The sequence below is a fragment of the Phytophthora sojae genome, assembly GCF_000149755.1.
Source record: "Phytophthora sojae unplaced genomic scaffold PHYSOscaffold_5, whole genome shotgun sequence".
Lineage (NCBI taxonomy): Eukaryota > Oomycota > Peronosporomycetes > Peronosporales > Peronosporaceae > Phytophthora > Phytophthora sojae.
The window spans coordinates 1,403,572-1,423,866 of NW_009258119.1; the positions used below are offsets into that span (position 1 = coordinate 1,403,572).

At 51.7% G+C, this 20,295-nt stretch overlaps 7 protein-coding genes across 7 annotated transcripts; 3 read left to right on the forward strand and 4 right to left on the reverse strand.

The window, feature by feature from the left end:
• Window positions 1-27: 27 nt before the first annotated feature.
• PHYSODRAFT_509529 (hypothetical protein) lies at window positions 28-1,749 on the reverse strand (the record flags this gene model as incomplete). Its single annotated transcript, XM_009530293.1, has 2 exons — window positions 28-313; window positions 1,136-1,749. Coding segments are annotated over 2 exons (900 nt in total), but the record flags the coding sequence as incomplete, so codon positions are not given.
• A 956-nt stretch (window positions 1,750-2,705) lies between these two features.
• Window positions 2,706-4,303, forward strand: PHYSODRAFT_333162 (hypothetical protein; the record flags this gene model as incomplete). Its single annotated transcript, XM_009530294.1, has 5 exons — window positions 2,706-3,132; window positions 3,201-3,322; window positions 3,382-3,465; window positions 3,537-3,629; window positions 3,704-4,303. The coding sequence occupies 5 exons, from the start codon at window positions 2,706-2,708 to the stop codon at window positions 4,301-4,303; spliced, it is 1,326 nt and encodes a 441-aa protein (XP_009528589.1).
• A 3,527-nt stretch (window positions 4,304-7,830) lies between these two features.
• On the reverse strand, window positions 7,831-9,423 carry PHYSODRAFT_301647 (hypothetical protein; the record flags this gene model as incomplete). Its single annotated transcript, XM_009530295.1, has 4 exons — window positions 7,831-8,063; window positions 8,103-8,292; window positions 8,315-8,737; window positions 8,824-9,423. The coding sequence occupies 4 exons, from the start codon at window positions 9,421-9,423 to the stop codon at window positions 7,831-7,833; spliced, it is 1,446 nt and encodes a 481-aa protein (XP_009528590.1).
• Window positions 9,424-10,052: 629 nt separating this feature from the next.
• PHYSODRAFT_301648 (hypothetical protein) lies at window positions 10,053-11,078 on the forward strand (the record flags this gene model as incomplete). The annotated part of the gene is made up of 1 exon (XM_009530296.1): window positions 10,053-11,078. The coding sequence occupies one exon, from the start codon at window positions 10,053-10,055 to the stop codon at window positions 11,076-11,078; it is 1,026 nt and encodes a 341-aa protein (XP_009528591.1).
• A 2,364-nt stretch (window positions 11,079-13,442) lies between these two features.
• Window positions 13,443-14,505, reverse strand: PHYSODRAFT_510283 (hypothetical protein; the record flags this gene model as incomplete). The annotated part of the gene is made up of 2 exons (XM_009530297.1): window positions 13,443-13,753; window positions 14,376-14,505. Coding segments are annotated over 2 exons (441 nt in total), but the record flags the coding sequence as incomplete, so codon positions are not given.
• Window positions 14,506-16,055: 1,550 nt separating this feature from the next.
• On the reverse strand, window positions 16,056-16,271 carry PHYSODRAFT_416538 (hypothetical protein; the record flags this gene model as incomplete). The annotated part of the gene is made up of 1 exon (XM_009530298.1): window positions 16,056-16,271. A coding segment is annotated over one exon (216 nt), but the record flags the coding sequence as incomplete, so codon positions are not given.
• A 1,895-nt stretch (window positions 16,272-18,166) lies between these two features.
• PHYSODRAFT_504997 (hypothetical protein) lies at window positions 18,167-19,135 on the forward strand (the record flags this gene model as incomplete). The annotated part of the gene is made up of 1 exon (XM_009530299.1): window positions 18,167-19,135. A coding segment is annotated over one exon (969 nt), but the record flags the coding sequence as incomplete, so codon positions are not given.
• Between the last annotated feature and the right edge of the window lie 1,160 nt (window positions 19,136-20,295).

The following is a 20,295-nucleotide window of genomic DNA, read 5'->3' on the forward strand; positions in this document are numbered from 1 at the left end:
TGAGCCTTGACCTGTCCATGGAGGTACTTAACGACGTCGAGGTGTCCATTTTGAGCCGCTCCATAGAGAGCTTTGACCGTGCATCCTTCGGGTCGATTGTGATGCAGCCACGCCACGACTTCCAGGTGGCCACCACTTGCAGCGTTGTGTCGTGCATCCCTCTGACCGATGACGGTGCAGCCACTTGACGACTTCCAGGTGTCCTCTCCCCGCTGCGGCATCCATAGCGGCAACCGTGCACCCCTCGTACCGGTGCGTACCGAGCCACTCCACCATCTCCAAGTGTCCGTTCTTCGCCGCGAGGTCCATGGCACTCTTTGTGCAGCCTTCAGTCCGCTTGGAGTGTAGCCACTTGACGACATCGAGGTGGTTGCGAGCAGCGGCTTGGTTCATTGCTCGAGATGTGCACGTTAACCCGCATTTGCGCGAAGCTCTCGCTTTCTTCTTCGGTTGACGGCTGGTTGAGGCGTTCGCTGCGACCATGATCTTGTGAAGGTACTTGAGCAGTGGGAGGTCTCCACGTCGAGCTGCCGTGTTGAGGCTAAGCACCTTCTTCCCCCACTCGGTGAGCGAGCTGGCCTCAAAGAGGTCGATCTCTGAGCTGAAGGTGACGACGAGCCATTGCACGAACTCCAAACTCCCCTCGTCGATCGCTGAAGTCATCACAGCCGAGCAGATCCAAAGAGGGTTATTGTCACTTTTCGAGAACGAGCTCTGCGCTGGATAATAGTGCGACGCTGTGATCTTCCCCCAGTACTCAGTGTACAGTTCTTTCGACATCTCAAGGTTGCACGCCGCCGCTGACGACTGCAACGCTCGACCTGCCTCCACCAGCTTATTGTCGATCAGAAGCTTGACAATATCCAAACGGTCTGCGTCGACCGCAGGACCCAGTGCCAGGTAGTTCCAGCTGCTCTCGTAGCCGTTCGTGATCATCCACTGCATGACCTCAAGCTGCCCAGCAGCTGCGGCCTCCTGCATGAAGATCTCGGGGTCTCCTCGCAGTAGCTCGCCCACGTTCTCCCCCGAGAGGTCCCCCGGCCTCCCATTCCAGCTCGGACGAGACGGCTCCACGAATCGAATTGCGTCTCGTTCCTCCAGCTCGTACTCCTCCGTCTCCGTATCAGGGTCGAACCCCCGAGTGGGATATTTCTCTCGAAGCCACTCAAGGAGATTAATGTCCCCGTGCTTCACTACCGTCATGAGCGTGCTCTTCATGGCTCGAGGCGCGCAAGTGTTCTGGTAGAGCCACGTAATGGTCTCGTACTGCTTATTGGCAGCGGCGTGCTCCATATCGTGACGCCCCCAACGGACGACGTGGCCCTTGTCGTTCTCGATCTCGTCCCTCATGGCTGCGCCTCCGTCCCTCCTCCCAGGGATCTCAATCGCCTTGAAGAACTTCAAGACGTCCAGGTTCCCTTTGCCCGCAGCTGTGTGGACGGCGGTGACGGGGACGATGCAGCCGTGGAACTTGGTGCAGAGCCACTGCACCATCCGCAGCGCGGCCTTGGCGTCCTCGATCTTGACAGCTTCCACGATGGCGCGACGCAACTGGAAGCGGCGGTAGTGGCGGTCCGTGCGCAGATACTTGCGTCGGGTCCACGAGCCCCCGTTGCCCGGACCCACTTCCGCTGGAGACGGGTGCGTTTCCGGTAGCGAAGAGTCCCAGATGCGGTCCAGCAGGCGGAGGGAGTTGAACGTGCAGGCCTTGCACAGTTCCATCTCCACTGCAGCGTCCAGGAAGGCCGTAGGGCGGCGGAGGCGTGGATGCAGCGCGAACGGAACACCAGCGTCACGGCCGTGAGAGGGTCCGGGGTCGGCAGCCTCGCCATCTTCTTCTTCGTCTTCGTCTTCTTCTTCGTCTTCTGGACGTGAAAGGCACGCGGCGAGTTGCGGAATGAGTGGGAGTTGGCATGGCGCGCGGCCAGCAACTTCAAGACTGATTGATGACCCCAGATTCTCACACGTCACAGATTCGATTTTGGGTGGTCAACATTAAATTTGGATGACTTGTGTGCAATTTTCCGGCGTAATGATGAATTACGGCGAATATTCTCTAGAAAGTAAAAACAACTTTGACCATGTTACACCATGATAGCTAGCATCCCCCCCAGTCATAATTGTTTGAGGAGCATGACATACCTAAAACTGACAACGGCCGAGACGGAATGGAAGGGCGGTTTGCGTCTCTCGTTTCGCAGTCTGTCGCTTCTTGATCGACGGAGAAGTTGACAGTAGCGAGTGTCGTTGAGTTCAGGACGACCAGCCGGACGAAAGGCTAATTGAGAGCTGGCACAACTCGACAAGAGTGAGCGGAAGTCGGGTAGGGTGCTCTCTGATGGAATTAGATAAACGAGTGGTTTCATTGCTTGAGCATGTTTGTTCCTCATCAGTAAATTTAACTCGTGATGCGTGCAATTCCTCGCACGGCCCCATCAATAAAGCCCACGCGCCGCAACTCTAAGTCCATTCCTAACGCTGTCGATACCTCTTGAGCATTCATAAGTCGTGCTGGTGTTGGAGATGGCACTGGGTACTTGGATGAAGTACATTAAAGTATGATTCATTCAGTGCGAAGATCGTACGAAATTCTTTTTTCTGGGCCATCGTCCAGTTGCTGAAGTCAAGCTATACATACATGTAGCGACGATGGTCCGCCTACTTTGAAGGGTCTTGCCAAGAGCTGGATGGCATGGCATGACACGATGCAACCGGGCGTCGTGCCTCCGTTGCTCGTCGTGGAGCTGCTCTTCCGTGCCAAAAGCGACTTCACCGACCTGCCACACGCCACCACATCCGTCTCACAATTCCTGGACTCGTCGGTCGAGTTGCCGCTGCACAAGGCCTGCGCCTTCGAGTCTCTGCGGCTGCTGGACCGCATCTGGACCTCCTCCAGAGCCTACAAAAAGAATTCTGTCCGTGACGGCGCCAGCTTTTCTCTCGGCCGTTGCCTCGGGACCGACCGCTACTATCGCCATCACCAGTTCAACCGGTCCCTGCTAGAGGCAGTGAAGCGGAGGCATCTAGCGATGGTCATGTGGCTGTCCTCCAAACTCAAGGGCTACCTCATCGAGGGTGAAGTGGTGACCGCAGCGGCCAGCGTGGGGGCCATCGAAATCTTGGACTTCTTCCGTTCGAACGACAATACGTCGTTCATGCAGCGACTGACATGACAATACAAGGTGTTGTGGGACATCGAGTCTGCTGGGGCCCTGATGCGCTGGAGGTGGCCGTACTGCATGGCCACAGTAACGTCATGTGGTGGCTACTGCAGCACACACCGGACAATGGATACGACATGGATAAGGCGCTTCACTACGCCGTGAAGAACGGAGACATTGCTCTAACAGAGTGGCTGACGTCTCATGGTGGTGCTGACAGTCCGAAGGACACAATATAGTGCACGAGGTGGCAGCTCAAGGGCGTCTTGATGTGCTCAAGTGGATGCAGAAGAAGCGAGGCGTGGTGACAAATAATCCTGGGGTTTTGCTGATGGCGGCGGAGAGAGGACACTGGAAATGGTGCGCTGGCTGCAGGATTTGGACGCGGGAAGCAATGGCAGTCACATCACCGATCTGGGTGAGGCGAGTCTTGCTATTCACGTTGCGGCGGTGAATGGGCATCTACAAGTAGCAAGATATCTTTGGGCGCGGGCACTGGCACCTGTGGCGCTCTTCAACGCGAAGAAGCACGGTTGGAACAGGCGATTCAGTTACGACGTTTGACCGAGGCACTCGGTGGATCGTGCACGGCTGCCAAGGTCACCATCGACACTGTGGTCGAAGCCGGAAAGAATGGCCATGCGGATGTCGTGCAATGGCTCTTGGCGGAGTACCCAAAACTGAATTTCGGCGATCAACAGACACCCACCGATGAAACCCCGATGGATGCTATTGCTGCGCGTGGGCATCTCAACGTACTAGTGGTAGTGCAGACGATGAACGTTAACGCAGATAGTCGGAAGCGCAACAGGGATGGATCGCGTAAAGGAGGTCACGTTTGCACGAGTAAAGCTATGGATGACGCTGCGGCTAATGGGCACTTGGATGTGGTAAAGTGGCTTCATGAAAATCGAGACGAAGGATGCACAAGTCGCGCAATGGATGGTGCTGCAATAGGAGGCCATCTACGTGTGATCCAGTGGCTACACGAAAACACGTCGCAAGGATGCACGACCGGCGCTATGGACGGAGCTGCTGTCTATGGCTATCTCGACGTTGTGAAATGGCTGCACTTCACTACGAACGGCGATGGACGGAGCGGCAGCAAGTGGACACCTTCATGTCGTCCAATGGTTGCATGAACATCGCGGCGAAGGATGCACCGTCATTGCGATGGACGGAGCAGCAGCGAATGGGAATTTGGCGGTTGTGAAATGGCTGCACAGGAATTAGTCTGAAGGCTGCACGACTTTGGCGATGGACTTTGGCCCGCTTCATGTCGTGCAATGGCTCCACACTCATCTCTCGGAAGGCTACTCAAGCGATGCTATAAACAGTGCCGTACTTCGTAGGGATTGGGAGTTGCTGCTGTTTTTCCACTCTCAATGCAAGCAAGTTTGCACGGCGGAGACAGTGGAATTGGCTCGCAACACTGGTGACGGTGAAATAGGGATTTATTGCTGGTTTGTCGCCAACTAACCACAATTTCGGCCGACTCCGCGGGAATAGCGCAGCCCTATGGAGGATGTTTCGTGGGCTTATGTGAAAGCTCACGTAAATGTGGCACTCGTGACAATTTCCAGGGCAAAAGTGAAGTAGACAATAAATGTTGAATCGACACGCGATTTTTTTATTGAGCTTGATACCGTACCTTACTACTTTTATAACGTACGAGTAACGCGGAAAGTAAAATTTAAATAATTAAAAACGCCCCCGGGAAGTGATCAGCGTGCTGCGCTGGTGCATCTTCGTCGTCTGCGTCATTCCCATCGGATATTATTCATTCGAGCTAGCCTATTTTTTCTTACCGCTCCATGGCTCGTTCGAGGCTGCCCAAGACCGATTGGCTTGCAACACCCGAAACGTGCATACCAGGCTAGTTCCGCGTCCGACTGCTCTTTTTGTCTTGGCTTGGCCGCAGGTTGTCATTGTGGCAATCGCTCTGACAGCAGCCCTTTAGTAGCTACCTGAGCGGTGGAAATTCCTTATTCTGATCGACAGTGGCGAGATGTTTCAGATCACTACTTCAACGTGGGCCTCACAAGCCTTTGCATCGTCCCTCGTAGCTGCGTATCCGTCTCCCTTCGGACTGCGCAATTTACAGCCTAAAAGATGTGGCAACGTGAGAATGAGGGCAGGGCGCGACTGAAGCTTACCATTCGTCAAGGAACATCGCATTTTTAAAGCTAACAATGGTCCAGACGAAGTGGAACTGCATCTTTGCGGTCATTCAAAATCTTTTCCAGGTCTGATCAACTCGCGGGTTACCGCATACTACATCAAACTAGTCGTCGCTCCGTAGACCACCGCTGGCCTCCCGAGAACTTACTAAAGTACCAAGTTACTTGACTGAAGCTCACAGGTCGAAGACCTGTGCTTGGCCCCGGCAAAAATCTTGTAGCTTTCCAAAACCGGGTACCAAACCGGGTCTCTCTTTCTTAATTCTAATTTTTAAGCTAATATCTGCCGGAATCGAGTCTGCAGATTTGACTTTAGTTTTGTTCAAACGGGTGGGATTGCTCTTACGGACGCTCCAGTACACTATGAGAGCGTCATGGCTTCGCTGAAGGCGTATCAATTTGCGGCATAATCGACTAAGCTTTGCTGAAGATGACCAACATGACTTGTCTAGCTGCAGGCTGCATTTTTTACATGTCAGTTTGCTCAATACCCAATCACTCTTTGCCGAAAATGCCCAACCTCTTATCTCGCCAAACCAACCAGCTCAACCTGACAGTGACACGAGCATCGTTCGTTTGAATAAGACTTTTGTCCCTGCGTTGAAGCGGCCACTTCCAAGGACTTGGCCCATTTTCTCATTCCGCAATTTACCCACCCCCAAGTCCTCAAGTCAAACGGTCAAGATTAGCGCACCATGCGTCTCTCCTTCGTTCTGCTAGCTCTCTCGTCTGGTCGTTAGCACACAACATAAGTACTAAATGAGCACACTATGCCTTACCTGCAAAATGAATGAAATAGCCCGTTGCTGGCATCAACGCAGCCATTGGACGCTGACCAGGGTGTTATGTCACCGATGGCCTCATCACACCAGGTAACCTCAATTGGGGACTTTCGGTCCCTGAGAACCCACCACGATAAAGAAGAGCGGGGCTTGCTGGTTACCAGCCTCGCTGAAACATCATTTCCGTATCGATACACTTCGATGTGCGCAACTATTTGTTCAATTACGCATTCTCGGGCAGATGCTGCGCCTGCGAAGCAGGCGCAGTAGATGCCCACGTTAGAGTCAACTAAAGAGTTGGGCTGGTTGTGCTTTTAAGGATTAAAAACAATACAACTTTGGGATTTATTCAGTTATTATCCGTTATCATCGTCCATGAAACTATTCGTCGACCTGTGTACCCTCCCGGAGCAACGCTCCGGGTTGCCTATACAATAACATCATATTGAAAACTTGTAATAGCGCATATCCGGTCTGGCATCCATTCCGCGTTTTTCTGGTTATTAGCTAATTGTCGATTTCGAAATCCCATTTTAGCATTAATACATATTCTTTGAACAGTAAGCCACACGGTACTGCCAATGTTATTGTGAATGTTCTGTAACGGTTTATTAACGCAAAAATACAGAATATCATGCAAGTCGTTATACTTCGTAGTAATCCGCATCTAGTATCACAAGCAGTCCGAGTTGACACAGCGCGTAAGCCAAACCGACGCAAGAGCGCCGGCGACCAAATTCTAGATTCTGCTTGTGAAACAAAAAGAGACCTTTATAATCTTCATTTGTCAGAACAGATTACTTCATGACACCTGAAAACTTTTTTTCCGGCCAGAACGGGTATATAGAAACCCGCAGCTAGTTTGCTGAACTCGAGCCGGTTTCACAGGTCAGAATAGAATGCGTTGCCCCGCGGGTGAGTCCTGGTTAGATGAAGCAACCTTCGATTCAGCCATGTTGCAGACGCATTACAGTAGTGATAGAATGCAAACCACGTGTCGGGGTTGATATAACTATTTTTGGTTATATTTTGTCCTTTTACTTCAGCTGGCCCGGACTCGCCCTGAAGTCGTTTTCGACATTTTGCGGGGCAACGCTTTCTGTTAATGTGAATCCTGTTCGAGTTCTTTAGCGTGACTAAGTGCGGGGTTTCTACGTACCAGTTATTGTTGAAAGAAGAAGTTCTGAGGTCTGATGAAGCAAGCTATTCCGCCAAGATTCCTACAAAAATTCCTATCCTGAACTGGAGATTGGTGATGATATCGCAAAATCTAATACCTGGTCGGTCGGTCTCTTGCGTCAGTCTCGCCTAAAAGGAGCAATGCGTTGTGCTAACTTGGATTGCTTGTGTGATTCTAAACGATGATGGTAACCACGACATGCACGGTCGCGTTGATAAACTCTTTTAAAGAAATGTTCGTTTTTATCACTGAACGGGATCCACACAATTTCGCATACAAAACTTTTTAAATTTATTGCTGTTTCGGACGGGGTTGTTGTACTGCGTAGCCTACTGTTCACAGAATATGCATTACTTCTTTAGTAAGCATGACCAAGGTATTGAAATATGCTGTGAAGGTGCCAGTGCCTCTCCGAACTGTATTCTCCATAACGAAATCAACCGTAGTGTCTACTACAATAAAAAAGTATGAAGTACGAGAATTATTAGAGAACTGTAGTTTCTTATCGCAAGCTGAAACCCTCAATACTAGATTTCCGCCACTAGCTCGCGAAACGTTTGCTCCTGACCCTCATTAAGCAAGCCGCGCAACGATGCGATGGCACCAACACCACGCGACTCTGCAATGACTACCAGCAGGTTTCCATCGTTCAGCTCCAGAAGGCGCTTGTAGACCTCGTTCCGAACGTATTGGGATGCGAAATCCACGAAAACGTTACGGAACCGTTCATCGACGTGATAGTGAAGCAATGATTCAAGTCCTCCGAATCATCTGCATCCACCATTTCACACGCTTTCACCATGAGTAGTATTAATTGTGACTTCGAGAATCGATTTAGAAAGAGCCAACTTGAAAACATTCCGTGGAATGCCACCCCATCTCAAATAGCGCTCTTCCAATCTCTCGACTGGAACTGTGTCGGTATGCATTAACGCATGGCAGGCCAGAAGTTGCTCCTTCGACCATACTGGCATGTACAAAACTTCACACTTAGTGAGGCAGAAGTCATACCAAGACTGACCGTCTCAGTCCCGTCAACAGAGTTGTCTCGCACGCGTAGTAGCGCGGGCGAACGTCATCCACGATGTAGTACGTTGAAGGTCTTCGCAAAATGCTATCAAAATCACGAGACGAACCTCGGACGACCAGATCCGCGGTGAATAGAACGCGACCACCAATCAATACGTCTTCGTAAACAACGGCCGCGCCATTCTGGGCAAGATACACCAGTAAAACAAAGCCGAAAAAGGTTTTGCCTATCCCCCAATTGGCATGAATCACAACGTGCGGTAGGTTCTTCGTCTCATCATCAACTGTCGACATGCACATTTTCAGCAACTCCGGGTAACACTGGCGGATGAAGATCTTGGACCCGAACGGTGGGCTCCCCAAAATGTGAGTACCCTCCGGAAACTCAATGACGGTGCCATGACCCTGTTCGATGTCGGCGTCAACGCTTTCCAAAACGAGACCAGCTCCGGCGGATTGATCTCCATGTCCTGAGTAACCCAGAAACTTACACCACTGACAACGAGTTGCACGTCTTGAAGATTAGTTGACGGTGGTACAACTACACAGAGCAGGTTGTCTGGAGCCCTCCCTCGCTGATTCAACGCAGCCGACATTTCATCCTCTTCAACCGGCCGATTCGCCTTGTATGCTTCGACGTCGTCGTACACGCGAAGGTTTTTGCCTTCACGCACGTGGTTCAGTAGAGCGCGGAAAACCTTCTGGAACACCGCATGCCATAGCATATCAACGCTGCTCTCTTCAGCGAGAGGGAGTGACTGCACACTAGTACCAGCAAATGCAGCGTGCGTACCGCCATCCACCAACTGGAACCAAATCTTGGGAACTTGTACGATGAGAGGGTCATCCTTGCTATCTCCAAAGCCACACAAGGGCTCCAACAACTGCAGGCGCCGACGTGTACTGGTAAATACGGTGAGCGCGGAGGCACGGAAGCTCGGCGATAGAGGATCTCGGGTTCGGTCGAATACAGCCGCGCAGAAATCAGCTGCACGTACAGCGTCGTGGGCTATATCCAACCAGTCGACGCCACCCGCGATTGCTGTGTGCTCGGGGCCGGATACCAGCTGATAAAACTTCCTCCTCCCCATGATCCGTTTTGACCACAGGAATTTCTTTCGCAACAATTTATGAAGTAGTTTTTAGATGTTTTTTAATGAAAAGTATAAAATAAATCCCAGAATTTGCGAGAACGAGACGATGCGGAAAATATTTTACCAGGTGCAAGGAACGGAGGAGTGCAATCGTTGCATCTACCCGACCATGCTACCAACATCGGTGACTTCCGCAGGGTTCTCTTTAACCAAGCCAGACGCTCTCTTCCCCCAGGTGTCCCCTCCGCCTCCGCGCTCAAAGTACAACTGCGCCTCTGCGACTGGAAACACCCCTGATTGGTTGTGGGGAAGCTGAGGACGACCCACTCGTCGTGAGAGTTTCCGAAGTCTTTCTCCAGTTGGTGCAAGCCGAAGCGCCGGCTACGTTTTCCAGTAGGAGAGTGATCTCCGTTCCGCTCAGTGAAGAAAGCAGCGTCGAGGATCTACAAGAAATTGTTTTCCAGAGTTGCTTCGGTGATTTACCAAGCCACATGATTCCTGCCAAACTTCGAGTGTACGAAGACCTCAAGGCATGCCAAGCAAACCTGCCTCTAAACGTTTGGGCTACATTAGGCCATCGAGGTCAAACCGCGGACAACCCACTCTGTGTAGTGGTTCCTCCACCCATGCATCCTGATCAACACAGTCGATTTGAAGTCGGAAGTGCCTCTTTCTGGACGAATGAGTACATGGAGGTGAATCCACCCGAGCTTGTTTCGTTTTGGAGCGTGTGTGCAAAAGATTCTACCCAGATTGATCAGGATACCGTGCTTAACCTACCAGAAGGAGCGTATCTTCTCGGGGATCCGACACTTGGCTCCAAGGTCTTTCTTCGTCGTTGTTACTCGAAACTGTTGGATATCGGAATGAAGACACTCGACAAAGACGTGAAGAGCTACCCGCAGCTTTTGATTCTCGGGAATTCTGGTGTGGGCAAAACGTTTTTTGGCTTTGTCCTATTGAGGTTTCTTGCTCGATCTGGAGCGACTTTCGTCTACGAAAGTGCAAGTATGGGCGACCGGATTCTGTTCGCTCCTGGCCTGGTGGTTCGAGGATCTGATCAAGATTTCGCTAATATTCTCCGAACACCGACGACTTACTACATTTCCGATGGTGGGAAGCCAAGCCACAACCCGTGTATGACGGTTTGGTTGACGACGCCGCAGTATTCAGTCAGCTGCTTGTTTGGGAGAGTCAACGCTCTCTACATGCCAACTTGGTCGAAGGAGGAGATTCTCAAGTGCCATGAATCGCTGTATTCCAGCAATATTCCTATCAAGAAAGTCGAGGAGTGCTATCAACGATGGGGTGGCATCCCGCGCTATGTTCTGCACTTAGCTCAGTCGGATTCACACCAGCGGCTGCTCCAGGAAGCGATTGGGAGTATCAGCCTTAACTCTCTAATTGGCGCGTGTGTAAAGTTTATGCAGGATGACTACTACGAGTTGCACGGGCTGCTGTACTATCGTGTCAACGAATGTTATGGCAAGGAGAGCTTCGTGTTTGCATCTCGTTACGTACAGCAAGAGGTCTACAAGCACCTTTACCGGCATGACAAGGATGATCTGTTGTGGTTTCTTGGGAAGTCGCACGTCGGCGCTCTTGCTACGTTGCATTCTCTTCTTGTGAGCAAAGTGACTTCTGGGGGATAAACTCGGAAGAAAGTCTAATGCCCCAGCGAGGTGATCAGGGCCCGAAAAGATTTGGAATAAACTTGCTGCTGCCATTTCGTCTGGATCACCGTTAGCTTTAGATATGCCATGCTCCTTTAAGAAAAAAAAACTTGAGCTACACTCGATTGATTTTTGTAGTAAATGTAGTACTGTAGTTGATATAGCTTTCTAATTGCGATAACAGTTCATGTGTTAACTTTAAGAACTCTGCATCGACCTTTTCGTCGTATTGGTCGTGCAAGACTACACAATTCGATTTTGCAGCCTCGACCTAGGGTCCGCATGTGCGAGAAGTAAAGTTTAGTCGTAGAAATCCAATACCTGCAGACCCAAAACAATGTTTTAATTTCTAAAAGGTGCAGGTTCCTTTTGAGACGGTTTCAAACGAAATGATGCTTAGGCGCCATTTGGAGTTATCGAGATAATCGCGTTTGAAGTTGACCAATCAATTTTCGGAAATAACCGGACATCAAATTTTCGAAAGTGAAAAGCGCACGGAAAAAGCTTAAAACCACTCGGAATCGCTTGCTGTTAGCGCGAGCTTTCCAATAATATACAATACATTAAAATTGAAAAAAATATTGAGGTCACACGTCCCAAATAAAATCGTGAATTTAGGGGGTCCGAAAATGGAGATAATTTTTCTAGACCGATGTCACTCCGCGAGTTCTTAACATTTCAAAGCATTCGATAGCTTAAACGAAGCACAAGACACGCCTCTGTCGATTGATGCGGTTAAATCGCGATTCATACTTAGGTTCGTAAGCATCTTTTCGTTTGAAACCGTCTCATTTTGTCTCGACCGTCGCCAGCTTTGGCATTGTGGATGTATGATTGTCAACAAGTTAGAAATGGCGAGACAGCTACATCAGAAGGGCTTGGCGAACGTTGTGGCGCCGCACTACATGCTATCCAGTGCAGTAACCGTTCTCGAAAAATGACCGTGATTCACTATGGGTCTCCTCGAAATCAATGGTCGTAGGCACAAAACCAACGGTCAAGCCAAGACGAAAGCAATACCGCACGAAACGAATCTAATACACACGGCCACAGCGATACCGCTACCAACAATTGGTTGCATGAACAACAGACCGAGGGATGCGCTACCTCTGTAATTAATGGAGCTGCTCGCAGTCTCAAACTGGGTGGTCTTAATTCGCTCCAGGGTACCGCTCGGAAGATTGTACATGAATAACAAACTTCTTGAAATCGTACAGTGATTGCCGCAAAATCCGAGTCGAAGAATGGGGCTGTGAAGTGGCTGCACAGGAATCCGTATGACCAGGCCTTCCGATAATAGTATTTCAGCTCATAGTTGAAATTAGCTATTGGTTTGAAGCTGGAATCTCGTGAAATAAATTATTGTAGTGGTATTTATATTCGATTATATTTATAATCACTAGGAATGTGTAAATCGCAGCACCTGGTCCATAATAAGTAACTGAGAGATTTTTGCTATCGACGGGCAATAAATTATTGAGTGGGAAATATTGCATGCAGCATGACTTCGGCGATGGACTTCGGCCCGCTTCCTGTCGTGCGATGGCTCCACACGCGAAGGCTGTTCAAGCCTTGCTATAAACACTGCGACACTTCGCGGGAATTGTGAGTTGCTGTTGTTTTTCAACTCTCAATGCAAGCAAGTTTGCACGGCAGAGACTGTGGCAATGGCTCGCAACACGAGCGAAACAGGGATTTATGCCTGGATTCTCGGAAACTACCCTCGATTTCGGCGGGGATAGGGTGGTGAATGAAGGATACTTCATGGGTTCAAGTGAATGTTTCCATGAGTTGTGGAACGTCTGCCATTTGTGGTTAATGAACGCTTTCCGACCAGTTTGGGGGCAAAGCAGCACGTTCTTGGTTATCGAAGGCAAGCCTCGGGGAAGCTAATGAGTGAGCCGAGCTGAGGCAGCCTAGGGAGTGGTGTGGTGGGTCTAAAACCTAATGGCGCACGCGGCGTCGTGCCGGTGCTCCCTGGGTAGCTTGTGTCTGAGACCGCGAATGGCCAGGCAACTCCTCCAAGAACGACTGCTATTTCTATCCTACAACAGCCGGGTCAGAACCGTGGGTTGAGCCCGGTTGCCAGCTGACCCGCCTGCGACTTGACGGCTTGAAGTTGTTGGTCGAGTTGCACGTCGACCACGAGCGCCGAGGTCCTCTCCTTCTTCCAGGAAAACTTAATTTCCGTCTTCGCCGGAAATACCGAATTGTTGCCGTACGGTCTTTAGTTTCAAGTAGTATGTACCAAGGGGAGTAAGATTTAAACAAAAATATGAAAGACCCGCTCACTTGTTCGCTGCTCCGTCCATCGCAACGACGGTGCATCCTTCGCCGCGATGTTCATGCAACCACTGGACAACATGAAGGTGCCCTCTTGCTGCCGCTCCGTCCATCACCGTTCGTAGTGAAGTGCAGACATTTCACAACATCGAGATAGCCATAGACAGCAGCTCCGTCCATAGCGCCGGTCGTGCATCCTTGCGACGTGTTTTCGTGTAGCCACTGGATCACACGTAGATGGCCTCCTATTGCAGCACCATCCATTGCGCGACTTGTGCATCCTTCGTCTCGATTTTCATGAAGCCACTTTACCACATCCAAGTGACCATTAGCCGCAGCGTCATCCATAGCTTTACTCGTGCAAACGTGACCTCCCTTACGCGATCCATCCCTGTTGCGCTTCCGACTATCTGCGTTAACGTTCATCGTCTGCACTACCACTAGTACGTTGAGATGCCCACGCGCAGCAATAGCATCCATCGGGGTTTCATCGGTGGGTGTCTGTTGATCGCCGAAATTCAGTTTTGGGTACTCCGCCAAGAGCCATTGCACGACATCCGCATGACCATTCTTTCCGGCTTCGATCACAGTGTCGATGGTGACCTTGGCAGCCGTGCACGATCCACCGAGTGCCTCGGTCAAACGTCGTAACTGAATCGCCTGTTCCAACCGTGCTTCTTCGCGTTGAAGAGTGCTCACAGGTGTCAGTGCCCGCGCCCAAAGATATGTTGCTACTTGTAGATGCCCATTCACCGCCGCAACGTGAATAGCAAGACTCGCCTCACCCAGATCGGTGATGTGACTGCCATTGCTTCCCGCGTCCAAATCCTGCAGCCAGCGCACCATTTCCAGTGTCCTCTCTCCGCCGCCATCAGCAAAACCCCAGGATTATTTGTCACCACGCCTCGCTTCTTCTGCATCCACTTGAGCACATCAAGACGCCCTTGAGCTGCCACCTCGTGCACTATATTGTGTCCTTCGGACTGTCAGCACCACCATGAGACGTCAGCCACTCTGTTAGAGCAATGTCTCCGTTCTTCACGGCGTAGTGAAGCGCCTTATCCATGTCGTATCCATTGTCCGGTGTGTGCTGCAGTAGCCACCACATGACGTTACTGTGGCCATGCAGTACGGCCACCTCCAGCGCGTCAGGGCCCCAGCAGACTCAATGTCCCACAACACCTTGTATCGTCATGTCAGTCGCTGCATGAACGACGTATTGTCGTTCGAACGGAAGAAGTCCAAGATTTCGATGGACCCGACACTGGCGGCTGCCGCCACCACTTGACCCTCGATGGAGAATCTGGGACAGCCACATGACCATCGCTAGATGCCTCCGCTTCACCGCCTCTTGCAGGGACCGGTTGAACTGGTACTGGCGGTAATACCGGTCGGTTCCAAAACATCGACCGATAGAAAAGCTGCCTCCTTCATTTGTGATAAGCTTTAGAGGCGGCCCAGATGCGCTCCAGCGGTCGTAGAGACTCGAAGGCGCAGGCCTCGTGCAGTGGCAACTCGACCGACGAGTCCAGGAACTCCAGTTCCTGGACTGAGTGAGGGTCGGAAACACCGAAAAAATGGATGTCAGCACCGAAAACTAGGGGTCCGCCATGTGCCGAGTTGGGGGGCGGAAACACTGAAGATTTGGACCCCAACACCGAGGGGTTGGTGTGCCGAGTTACGCTTGGGGAATAACTCGGCACTGGGCCGAGTTGCACTGCAACTAGAACTCGGCGAAGTGCCGAGTCCTAATCTTGGCATTTATGTGCCTCCCGATAAAAATATCACGGGCTATTCAGTCTGTATCAGTCTGTAGTTTGCTGCAGCGGTGTAAATCAACCTTCGTGTGGAGGTGCGGGATGGCACGAAGTCGACGTCCTCCTTGGACGAGTATTTGGACACCCCCACCAAATGCAGAAATCCAACGAGACGCGTGGGAAAAGTTCATGTCCACAATGTCAAGTTTCGCCAAAAGGAAAAACAATTTTACGAACTGTTGAGTTGGTCATGCTGTCCGTGGAGAGACCGATCTTGTTGCCTTGCCTCATGACATGCGGTATATTGTGACGGAATGTAGCTCGTCACGATGCAAGAATAGTCTAGCCAAGTGCCGCTGCCGCTACAAAATCCTATGTTGTGTGGTGAACTATGCGGCGGTCGTTTTTGTCGAGGGTGCTCACACCATGGATAACTCGGTTCTCGCATCTCCAAGGGACCCTATTCTCACAGCAGAAATGAAATCTTACATTGGAGCCAAGCTAGGAGAGGTCTCAGCCGTGCTTCCATACGTCCTAGTTTCTCTTATCTGTGACAAAGTTTAGACCGGTGATTTTCGAGGACCGTCAACCAAGCAGGACCAAGTCAAAAACTACGTTAAGCGCTGGCGCTCGAAGAATCGCGATGACTCTATCCAACCGGTCATCGAGTTCTGCAAGAAAGCCATGTACGATTCAGACCAGTCCGACCGGAGACCTGACGACTTGTTGGTTCTCTGTGACTACGAGATAAAAGAAGGCGAGCGAGTACCTCTTATATTTCAGCCATCCTTGCTTCTTGATTCGGGGGCGTGCCATCAAATGGCACAAACGAAGAAGTTAGATTTGAAGTGCCTCCACAGCCAGGGAGTGGCGTGGGGGAGACCCCAATATCTCACTTCAAAGCAGGCTTTGCCAGCATTTCAGCTGCCATTTTCTCCATGAGACGCCCGCCGATCCGTGTGTAGCGCTCAACCGCGTCTGACCTCCCCCACCCAAACAATTTCACCGCCAAACTGTCGTAACCTGCGCTTAATAGAGCTGTGGCGCCGCTGCTACGCAGTGAATGTGAACCGTACTGCTCAGGATTTTGGCCAGCGAGCTCCGCTGCACGCTTGATCGCCGTCACCACTTGATTGACTTGCAGATTTGTGCATGCATCAATCTTGCAGAGTAGTGAGGCCTTCTCGATGCCAAGTTTGTCATGATGTTTCGCCAAATACCACGCAGCGAGGACCGGACAGCACCACCGGGCACCTGAATGTTGCAATCTGCGACTGGTGCCGCTCCCGAACTGATCAGACTTGCTCCCACGGAAGTGTATCACTACCGCAGGTACTTCTTGTAGATTTTCGACTTCTTTTTCCTCGCTTTTCACAAATTTCATGTCCGAGCGTCGAATCGCGTATGACTTCACATTTGAGGCAAGCGTTAGATATTCAGATCGCCTCAAAAGAAAGAAGAAGCCCAGCACCGAAGCCCCCCCCCCATGACTCGGTTCTGGGTTGACGAGAAGTCGAGTGATTCGTGCAACCGTTTGAGGATAGTCGCCGTAACTGGGGATTTTGGGCTGCCGATTGGGTCTGATCTTCGCATCTCAGCGATTGCGAGCTGGTGGCCGGGCAGTAGTTTGACGCTGTATCCGAGTTATCGCCGATGATGCCACGAGATCTGACTAACTTTTGAGAGCACGGTACCGGCAGTGTTTCCAATGGCTGATTTACTCCAGCCGAATCTCCAGCAGTAAACGGCAAATGGGGCGAGTTGATAGGAGTGCTGGCTGGGGCTTTCGGGGAGCCATCTTGGAAAATTAAGCCAGTCACACCATTGACACCACTGATTCCAGGTTGCGTTATAGTTTGATGCCGACGCCGCGGCCACTGAGCGGGACTGAAGTTGCTCAAGAAGCCCGTGTAGATTTTCCTGCAATGCGCTGGGACTGGAGACTGTGTCCAACACGACGAAAAGTTAGTCCATCTTGTTAGATAGGGTTCGGCCCACGCACGTGATGCGGCATCCGCCATCCAGTTTGATTAACCCGCGATGTGCTCAGCAGATATCCTGAGATTATAGTACGCTTCCCCAAGGCCGATGCACCTATTTATTTCTTGGCTGAACTGGTTCCTTGCGTGAAGTTTGTTGCACCAAGTGACGACAGAGGTGTTGTCACTCCAGCATCTCACTTGCACCAGTCGACCAGCGGATTGTCTGTTCCACGTTGGACCCCACGTCCAGAAAGCCATCGCCATGCACAAGTATTCCCTTACGTTGATAGAGAAGTCGGCTTCGGACGACAACGACTCCTTATTCTCATTTAGTACTGTAGTGTATGATACAGTCTGTGTCTTTATCGCACCATGAAGATGGCTCCCGCCTCTCGGCGAGATCCTTGAATTAATGTAACGTAGGCACATTTATTTGGCGGACCTTCATCAGAAAACTCCTCGCTCTCGATAAACCATGTACATGTAACTCCGTCAAGTACGCGGCGCTAGTTTTAACATCAGCGAAATGGATCGTAGCAGCCCATGAGGATTTGGTACGGGCGTAGAGTAGCAGCTTCTTACAGTATTAACGTCCCCCTATGCTCGTTGACGAATGTTATGCTACAGCCAGGAGGAACGGCCTTATCTGCGCTCGCATGTTGCTACACGTACATGAACTACACTTATTTTTACGCTTTTCATCACGAAGATTGTCTCTCCAACGTAATTTCTCATTACGAATCAAAACTGCATAGTGAGATCAAGTCAGCGAAATTTAGTGTTTTCACAGCATAAATTGTGTGCTCCACGCCAAATCGAATCTGTGACGTGTGAGAATCTGGGGTCATCAATCAGTCTTGAAGTTGCTGGCCGCGCGCCATGCCAACTCCCACTCATTCCGCAACTCGCCGCGTGCCTTTCACGTCCAGAAGACGAAGAAGAAGACGAAGACGAAGAAGAAGATGGCGAGGCTGCCGACCCCGGACCCTCTCACGGCCGTGACGCTGGTGTTCCGTTCGCGCTGCATCCACGCCTCCGCCGCCCTACGGCCTTCCTGGACGCTGCAGTGGAGATGGAACTGTGCAAGGCCTGCACGTTCAACTCCCTCCGCCTGCTGGACCGCATCTGGGACTCTTCGCTACCGGAAACGCACCCGTCTCCAGCGGAAGTGGGTCCGGGCAACGGGGGCTCGTGGACCCGACGCAAGTATCTGCGCACGGACCGCCACTACCGCCGCTTCCAGTTGCGTCGCGCCATCGTGGAAGCTGTCAAGATCGAGGACGCCAAGGCCGCGCTGCGGATGGTGCAGTGGCTCTGCACCAAGTTCCACGGCTGCATCGTCCCCGTCACCGCCGTCCACACAGCTGCGGGCAAAGGGAACCTGGACGTCTTGAAGTTCTTCAAGGCGATTGAGATCCCTGGGAGGAGGGACGGAGGCGCAGCCATGAGGGACGAGATCGAGAACGACAAGGGCCACGTCGTCCGTTGGGGGCGTCACGATATGGAGCACGCCGCTGCCAATAAGCAGTACGAGACCACTACGTGGCTCTACCAGAACACTTGCGCGCCTCGAGCCATGAAGAGCACGCTCATGACGGTGGTGCACCACGGAGACATCGCGCTGCTCGAGTGGTTTCGTGCTAACTATCGCACTCTGGGGTTCGACCCGGACACGGAAGAGGAAGAGTACGAGCTGGCGGAAGCAGATCGTGATCGTGAGGACTTGGACTTATACGATGAGTTCGGGTTCGGGAACGAAGGAGCGCTGACGGGTGAAAACGTGGGGGAGCTCCTGCGAGGGGACCCTGAGGAGTTCATACGGACGGCAGTGTTTGCCGGTCGTCTTGACGTCTTGAAGTGGATGGTCCAGAATGGCTACGTGAACAAGTCGACGTACCTAGCGGTTCGCCCCGCGGTTGAGACCAATCGCCTCGACATTGTGGAGTTTCTGATCAGCAACAAGTTGGTAGAGGCCGGTCGAGCTCTGAGGCTGGATATACGGGGGCAAGTTTGACATGGCAAGACAGCTGCACAGCAAGTACTGGACCAGCATCGTGTCGGCGCACTATTATCCAGTGCAATGCCCGTTCTCGAAAAGTGATCGTGATGCACTGTGGGTCTCACCGAAAGCCATGATCGCAGCGATTGAACGCGGTAACTTCGAGTCTGTACAATGGCTGGTCACCACGTTCGGCTCCGAATTCAACTTGTTCGGTGCTAGCCAACTGAGTTTGTCGGAGAAGAAAAGGATGAGTCTTGACACGGTAGCGCGACGTGGAGAACTTCCACTGCTCAGATATTTACACAAAATATCGGTCGGAGCCATCACCACCACCAAAACCAACGGACAAGCCAAGAAGAAGGCAAAGGTATCGCGCAAAACGAGCCTGGTATGCACGACTGCAGCGATGGACCAAGCTGTTGCTAATAACCATCTCGAAGTGGTAAAGTGGCTTCACTCCAAGCGGACCGAAGGCTGCACGACGCGAGCCATGGACCTCGCGGCAGCAAATGGGCACTTGCAGATGGTGAAATGGCTCAGCACTCACCGGTCGGAAGGGTGCACGGCTGCGGTCATGGATTTCGCAGCGAGCAGAGGACACCTGGAAGTCGTGGCGTGGCTGCATCACAATCGACCCGAAGGATGCACGGTCAAAGCTCTCATTGGGGCGGCTCTAAACGGCAATCTCGAAGTCGTCAAGTATCTTCACCGACAGGTCAACGCTCAGTGCACGGCGAAAGCAATGGACGCTGCTGCCATCAAGGGCCACCTGGAAGTCGTCAAGTGGCTGCATGCAAATCGAACCGAGGGCTGCACAACCGCTGCGATGGATGGAGCTGCTCGTAATTGCAAGCTGGACGTCACCAAGTGGCTCCACAAGAACCGGTCGGAAGGCTGCACCACTGCGGCTATGGACGAGGCCAAAACGTTGGAGATCGTGCAGTGGTTGCAGGCTAATCGAGTTGAGGGGTGCACGACCAAGGCGCTTGATCGCGCAGCTTCCGATGGAGACTTTGACCGCATATTAGTAGTGGGTCATGGAACATTACGCCGGCAGTTTTTTTCCTTACCATAATTTACCACCGAGAACATTCCTGAAACCTTCTTTCGGGACAGCAGCGATTTCAACGACGACCCCTCTCGACCACTCGAGAGCGAGAGCCACGTCTTTT